The sequence below is a fragment of the Contarinia nasturtii genome, unplaced genomic scaffold, assembly GCF_009176525.2.
Source record: "Contarinia nasturtii isolate CC-2019 unplaced genomic scaffold, AAFC_CNas_1.1 Cnas_scaffold_993, whole genome shotgun sequence".
Lineage (NCBI taxonomy): Eukaryota > Metazoa > Arthropoda > Insecta > Diptera > Cecidomyiidae > Contarinia > Contarinia nasturtii.
Genome location: NW_022198340.1, coordinates 1,512,933 through 1,520,332, shown reverse-complemented (window position 1 = coordinate 1,520,332; position 7,400 = coordinate 1,512,933). Strand labels below are relative to the sequence as shown.

Below are 7,400 nucleotides of genomic sequence, written 5' to 3'. Positions count from 1 at the left end.
CGAAATGAACCAAACCAATGGCGCACACATATAAACATTCACACCAACACCGATATGCGAATGCGTTAAATTCTGGAGAAAATCGTAAATACAACCGTTTTGACAGTGACAACTAGCAGTGCCGATTTTTTAATAAAACATGGATTTTTCATGGTTTAACGTTGAAAACATTTGAAATTTTCAAAATATTCACCATTTTTGCTGGAAATCAATTCAATTTTGACTGTTTATTAAATAGGATTCTTCGATTTTCTGTACGACAATCGAATGCGTTTTATTGAACGTTTGCGTTTTGAACGTTATCACCCTAGCTCATATTGTCATTCATACTGTCAAACGTCATTGGCTTCACCAGAGACAAACGTACACAGTAAATAACAACAGCGGCAAAAGTTATTGAAACATCAGCAAAAAAAAAACCAGAATCTTTTTTCCGAAAAAAGTGTAAACTATTTTGTCGGCAAATTTTAAGCTTGTTTTTTTTTTGAAAAATAATTTTCGACTTCAATCAAAATGGTAGGTTCAATTATTGTTTATTTATTTAGTGTTGAATCGGAAGATGCTAAAATAAAACATAACCACAATTTTTCGGATGCTTATCAAGTTTTTTTTTCTTTTTTTTTGAATTTGTTGTTTTTAGTATTCGTTGTCGCATAAAGAGGAATATGCTCACGAAGAGAGTATTTGGTGTGTGGCATGGGGTCGTACCAAAGAAGAAAAATCCGATTCGGAAATGAAAGATGTCGACGACGAAGATTCACAAGAGCGAAAAAATGATGGTGAATTGAACGATTTTATTGTAACTGGTTCGTTGGATGACACAGTCAAAATATGGGATGTCAAAGACAAACGGTTGCGATTTCAAAAAGAATTGGCCGGACATTCGTTGGGTGTTGTTTCGGTTGCCGTGAGCGGCGATGGAAAAACAATCGCAAGTAGTTCACTTGATTCGGGTCTATTCATTTGGAAAACGGAAACCGGACAAAAGTTGAATACAACCGAACTTGGACCGGTTGATTTATGGACGGTAGCGTTCTCACCCGATGATAAGTATGTTATCTCTGGCTCACACGAGGGTAAAATAACATTGTATTCCGTGGAAACAGGCAAACCCGAACAAGTTTTGGATCCACAAAACGGCAAATTTACCTTAAGCATAGCATATGTAATTATAATCAATTTTGTATTAACAAAGAAGTCATTTGTTTAATTCAAGTATTTTATGAAATTTAGAGCCCGGATGGAAAGTACATCGCTAGTGGCGCAATCGATGGAATTATCAATATTTTTGATGTGGCCGCTGGAAAAGTTGCTCTATCGCTCGAAGGTCACGCCATGTCGGTGCGAAGTTTATGCTTTTCACCCGATTCACAGATGCTTTTGACTGCCTCCGACGATGGACACATGAAACTTTATGATGTGTAAGTACATACATTTTCAACGAACCTTTCAATTAAATTTTTTAATTTCAAACATTATTCTCTGTATATTACAGCGCGCATTCAGATATAGCCGGTACTCTATCGGGACATGCATCTTGGGTATTAAGCGTGTCTTTCTCTGAAGATGGCAAGCACTTTACGTCATCGTCCAGTGATAAAACGGTGAAGATTTGGGATGTTGCCGAACGAAAATGTATGCACACATTCAATGAGCATTTGGATCAAGTATGGGGCGTAAAATACAGTCCGGACAACAACAAAGTGGTCTCAGTCTCTGAAGATCGAAGCATTAACTTATACGATTGCCCAGCAAATATCAAACAATCCCAATAAAAAAAAACCATTTATTAAGTCTAATTCTTGTACGAAACAAAAAAAACGACATTGTTTATAATTTCATTTTAATTCAAATTGATTCTACAACGTGTTAATGAATATTGCCAATTGGATTCACCACGGTAAGTGCTTCCATTCTTTTTCGAAATCTTCTTTTGTTTTCCATTTCTTTTCTTGTCCAGCCGTTATCATATCCTCCATTTCCAATACGGGTGTATTTCCTTTTGGTTTCCTTACCGGTTCTTCGCGTTGAAGATATTTATCCGACTCAGATGGACGACTTGAATAGAAAGTGTGCAAACAACTATAATACTTCACCAATTTTTCTATAATTACAATTGAAAAAAAAAAGAATAAACATTTTTCTGTCTTGAAAATAATATATCCAGCAGTCAACATTTACCAGCATTCTCTTTTGAAATATCATATTTCTCGACGATGTAGTCGAGCGTCCACTTTTTGGGATCACTTTTGTGATTTCCAAGCATAGTCTTTATTTCGTCTACAAACAACATATTTGGTTTTCGTTCTTCTGTTCTTTGAGTGTGCGGCATTCGTGAGTATGGTGTATTTCTTTCGATTGGCATTGCATGATTTTTCGGAAAATTCATGTCCGGATTCTGAATTTGAAATTTTAACAAAAATATTGTGACATTTTTGTATTACAGAAAAAGAACTATCGATTTATGTAACTTACATCGTTTTTGGAGGTCACGAAAACTTGCTTTAATCGATCATTGAAAGATTTATCGAACGTGTTTACTTTCTTCAAATAATCAGCGTCTGGCGTGAATGGTAACGGTGCAGCTGAAAGTGTAAATCAATTTGAAAAAAATTACATTTGCTTCCATGTAAAAATGAGTACAAATACCTTTGGGGACGATTTGTTGGTTAGATTTTGGCAGAACTTTTGTGTCCTGGACCACTTGTGTGATTGCATTTCGATTCACCTGCTTGGCCGTGGACATTGATTTTCCCATTGTAAATAAAATTGAATTTTTCCCTCAGAAATCATTAAAATAAAGATTTCTGACGACTATAGAAATTACCTAAATGTTAAATAACAATGTGCAAATGATGTTTATCGAAATGTCAATGTGACGGCGTTTAACGCACTAATACGCTTCCAATTTGCGAACGTTCACCGTTTTATGAAAGCAGTAAAACGGCCGAAGTATATTTAGAATTCGTTTTTTTATTATTTCAAGTTTTTTTTTTTGTAAATATACAATACACAGTGTTCTATGTAAATCTAAATCTGATTCGGTTTTGGATCTTATAACAATCTGTCAATGTTCTTCAGTATCACTCATTCCGTTGAGCTCTTGCCGCCGCCAAGTAATTTTAAATTGTCTTGCAGCATTTTTTGCTCTTTTGGTGTAATGTTCTTGGACATATGCACTTCAAACGATCTAAAATACTCTAAAATGTCACCTGTTCAACGGATAGATAAAAATTCATATAAATTATACGAAATAAATATTAAATTTTGGTATCGACGTACTTGCAACATCGGGTTTAATTTTATTCTCTTCTGCTATTCTTTCGACCGTCCATTCTTTGGGGTCTTGTTGATGCTTTGTTATGAAATTAATGGCTTGCAATAATGACACACGGCCGGGTGGAACTCGTTCTGATTCTTTATAGCCTAATTCAAAGCGTTCACTGAATCGTGATAGAGGCAATGGCTTATCTGATTTGATATTCTCCGTCTGCAATAAAGATAATTTCAATAACATTACCAAATTAGTATGTACGAAATCAGAAGAGAAAATGGTTTCATATCGAAATATCATATTACCAATCCTTTTGAAGTAACATACACATCTTTTAGATGAAGATCAAGTTTTGGGTCGACAACTGTTGTTTTATCCAAATAATCTTTGTTTTCTGTAATTTGATTAAAAAAAAAAAAACAGAAGAAAATAATCAAAACTTTGTCTTCTGAACGTTGAAAAAATGAAGTCGGCTAGAATTATCAGTTCGATATGCTCACCTTGTAGCGATTTGTGATAATCAATGATTCCTGCTTCATGTTTTGGTGCTATCACTGGTTTTTTAGCTTGTTTGTCAAGTTCCTTAGAAACCCGACTTTCTATGTTATACTTGCTGACCAACCGTTTAGCTGATAGGTAGAGTGTGTTGTTCGACATATAATTGCCCATTTTCACATTTATTCGATTGTTTTCATTCACGACAATATTAATACATAATGATATTTTGAAAAGCCTTCACAGAGTGATTCTAACCTAACACCTGAACTGACAGCTGTCAATCAAATACTTTGTATAGAGTGCGTTATGGTGCGTTTGTTTTTAGTTTGAAGTCAATGCCATCACTCCACTTTTCATAATCATAGTAAAATAAAACAAATACAAACTCTTACTCATTACTCAATTAAAAACGAAACGAAATTAATATCAATCGCCAAATTTATCTTATTCATGTACAAAAAAGCTGTAATTTAATTCAAGTTCAACACACTCCACTCAAACAAGACTGAGTTTGAGTGAAACTATTTAATTTTTTTTTTTGTAAATAACAATGTTCTTTGTTTATAGTTTTGCGAAACAGCTGTTTTGATAGACTTTTTTTTTTGAATGAAAATGCGAAAAGTGTGATAAGAAAATTGAAAAACTTTTGAATAAGATCAATAATCCGTTACATTTTTAATGGAATAACTTTGAAGAGATTTTGTAATTCAGTGCATTTATCAGTAAAAAAAGACACAGGGTAAAGGTCACAACATTTTCACATCACGAGTTTTAACATGCAATAATAATCTTTTAATATCACCTATATAGAACGTAATTTCATTTGATGTCGATCATCAATTGTATCAATATCCACGTACCGTAAAGGAAGAATCCATGTACCATGTCGAATGAAATCGAAACTCTGCCAGAGATCTTAACAAATGCCATAAATGCCCTTCACGACAGACGACAACCAAATCAATCCAACCCAAACACTGCCAATGGATTGAATCAGACCATCAATGATGTTCACAAATGGCGAAACATACTCTCATTTTGGATACTCGGACTCTGCAATAATTATGGATTTGTGGTGATGCTTAGCGCTGCATACGATATTATCAAACGTTTTAATGGAATCTCGGTATAATACGTGATTTTCTATCAAGGTCAATGGTGATTACTAAATATTTTAATTTCATTTTAATAGATTGATAATGATGTATACACGGATCCATTGGCGTTGGCCGTATCAAGAGAATGTATCATTATGTCAACCGGAGTTCTACTGTTAGCTGATACAATACCGTCATTGAGTGTCAATTTGGTGGCACCATTTTTACCATTTTATATTAGGTATACACACTTTCAATTAACACATGTCCAAGTTATAGTGGAAATTGTTTACTTCTTGCTGACAAACAATATTCGCAGCACTTTATTCAATTTTATGTCTTCGACAAAGTTAATATGCTAGTTTCCGCTTGAAAAAACTAATAATTCTGAGCCGCTCTTATATAATATGGATTTATTTCTTTATTTTTGATTTCATGAACACGTTCAGTGCGCGAATGGTATTGGTGTGTTTGTTGAGCGCAAGTGGTTTTATTGTCGTTGCATCAGCTCAAAACGAATGGCAAGCAATTGTTGGTATAATTTTAACGTCGTTCAGCGGCGGACTGGGTGAAAATTCAATGTTAGCGTACACTGCGAAATTCAACAGGTAAATCTCATCTTCAATATAGTGTAGTCATTCACACATGCATGTGTATACACACCACAAACATGATGTAATAACATAATAAATATTTGATCATCGTTTGTCTCTTTATCTCATTTTTCGTAAATAGAAGCGTTATATCGGCGTGGGTAAGTATGATTCAGTGTTATTATGAAATAAAGAATAATAATTTCATTTTCACTTTTTCCATTCAAAGGCTTCGGGAACTGGCATGGCAGGTATCATCATATATTTATTATTGGCAAGATATTAAGTTATCACCTCTACTGTATTTACTTACAATTTTCGATTTATTGTAGGTGTAGGAGGTTCGTTGACTTATGTAGCATTACTTAAGATTGGTTTCTCGCCGAAAGCGACAATGCTATTAATGCTGATCGTTCCATTGATTCAATTGATAATGTTTTCCGTGGTTTTAAAAGAGCCAAATCGAAGCATTTTTTCGATGTCTGGTGCATCGTCGACCACATCGCTTATCGATCATTCGATTATCTATGAAGAGATTACAATTGCACCACCACCATTGACTTTCCAAGAAAAAATTAAATTTTTTCCAAAAATGCTCAAGTATGTCTTCCCTTTGTTCGCTGTTTATCTCTGCGAGTATTTAATTAATCAAGGTTTGGTAAGTGCATTTTTGCAGTCGTTCTTCTTTTTTCCCCTCATTCTGACAGACTTTATCGATTCAAGTGGACTTTATTGAGCCGCAATTGATAATACAAATGATTTTATTGAATGAAAAATCTAATCGACGAACAAGTATTTTTCTAGACTGCATGATTAATCACAAATTTTCCATTCAAATTCATTTTATAGTTGGAACTGATATATTTTCCCCATATTTGGTTGAACCATGAGGAACAATATCGATGGCTACAGGTGGATTATCAAGTGGGCGTGTTCATTTCGCGATCATCACTCAGTTTCTTCGAAACGAATCAGATATGGATTATGTCGATTCTTCAATTTGTTAATGTCATCTACTTCACATTGCAAGCGATATTTATGACTGTGCCGTCGATTTGGATCATTTTTATAATTGTTTTTTGGGAAGGCTTGCTCGGTGGCTGTTGTTATGTCAATACATTTAATCGCATTTCAAAAGAGTTGCCCATGCGGTACAAAGGCTTTGGCATGGGAATGACAACAATCGGTCAATCGTGCGGTGTGGTTCTGGCAGGCTTATTGGCAATACCAATGCATAATATTATATGTAAAATGCCTGCACCCGTTGTTCTGAATTAGTAATAGCGAAATGAAAATGTGATGAGATTGGTGCTATATTTATTTTTATAGTGCATGTAAATTGTTAACTATGTGTTTGAACAAAAAAAAGACTCGAATATTTTTGTCACAGATGTTTTTTTCCAAATAAACTGTATATTTACTTATTTTTGTATAGATATTTACAAAATTCGTGATTCATGTCAAAATTATGAAATTCAATTACAATCAAACTGTTTTTTAAAGTAAACATGTTTACCGAGTATCGTACTTTTTTTTTATTTCCACTTCATTGATAAAGATTTTTTTTTCTTGATTTTATCATATAATATCATATCGCAAAACAGCTGTTCATAACGAAAATATAAACACAAATGTTATTTTGACGATTATCATGCTTGCAGTAATGGCCGGTGCAAACAGGAAATTTCTTGGCAATTATCATAATGGTATATCAGAAGAAAAATGAACTCACTCATAAAAGGTAGCTCTTCCCAAACTTACTATTTCTAAAGCAAAAACGAAAAGACCGCTGCTGAAAAAATGACATAAATATTTAAGTTTATTGGTTTTGTCTAAGCATATTAAATCTCTACTTGACAACGTGTTATGCATATATCAATGGTTTAGAACATGTTTTATTTGCCGGTTTACGAAAAACACGTAATTCACGCAAATATT

The 7,400-nt window shown here is 33.9% G+C and overlaps 4 protein-coding genes across 5 annotated transcripts; 2 read left to right on the top strand and 2 right to left on the bottom strand.

Annotated features, from left to right (window-relative positions):
* The first annotated feature begins 327 nt into the window (after positions 1-327).
* LOC116343191 (WD repeat-containing protein 61) lies at positions 328-2,091 on the top strand. Its single transcript, XM_031771123.1, has 5 exons — positions 328-516; positions 641-1,165; positions 1,234-1,421; positions 1,496-1,900; positions 1,961-2,091. The coding sequence occupies exons 1-4, from the start codon at positions 514-516 to the stop codon at positions 1,773-1,775; spliced, it is 996 nt and encodes a 331-aa protein (XP_031626983.1). The 5' UTR covers positions 328-513; the 3' UTR covers positions 1,776-1,900; positions 1,961-2,091.
* LOC116343192 lies at positions 1,827-2,878 on the bottom strand. The gene is made up of 4 exons (XM_031771125.1): positions 2,650-2,878; positions 2,476-2,585; positions 2,182-2,398; positions 1,827-2,104 (listed from the first exon to the last, which is right to left on the bottom strand). Exons 1-4 carry the CDS (start codon positions 2,756-2,758, stop codon positions 1,893-1,895), a joined length of 648 nt encoding a protein of 215 aa, XP_031626985.1. The 5' UTR covers positions 2,759-2,878; the 3' UTR covers positions 1,827-1,892.
* A 75-nt stretch (positions 2,879-2,953) lies between these two features.
* On the bottom strand, positions 2,954-4,052 carry LOC116343328 (protein NDUFAF4 homolog). Its single transcript, XM_031771327.1, has 4 exons — positions 3,775-4,052; positions 3,580-3,668; positions 3,283-3,490; positions 2,954-3,212 (listed from the first exon to the last, which is right to left on the bottom strand). Exons 1-4 carry the CDS (start codon positions 3,941-3,943, stop codon positions 3,088-3,090), a joined length of 591 nt encoding a protein of 196 aa, XP_031627187.1. The 5' UTR covers positions 3,944-4,052; the 3' UTR covers positions 2,954-3,087.
* A 77-nt stretch (positions 4,053-4,129) lies between these two features.
* Positions 4,130-6,984, top strand: LOC116343327 (battenin-like). Of its 2 annotated transcripts, none has more exons than XM_031771326.1 (8): positions 4,130-4,517; positions 4,583-4,898; positions 4,965-5,110; positions 5,319-5,477; positions 5,605-5,623; positions 5,692-5,713; positions 5,795-6,120; positions 6,312-6,984. In XM_031771326.1, exons 2-8 carry the CDS (start codon positions 4,656-4,658, stop codon positions 6,738-6,740), a joined length of 1,344 nt encoding a protein of 447 aa, XP_031627186.1. In that variant the 5' UTR covers positions 4,130-4,517; positions 4,583-4,655; the 3' UTR covers positions 6,741-6,984. The 2 variants fall into 2 exon arrangements, with proteins under 2 accessions (XP_031627186.1, XP_031627185.1); XM_031771325.1 differs by having other exon boundaries at positions 4,131-4,511.
* The last annotated feature ends 416 nt before the right edge of the window (positions 6,985-7,400 follow it).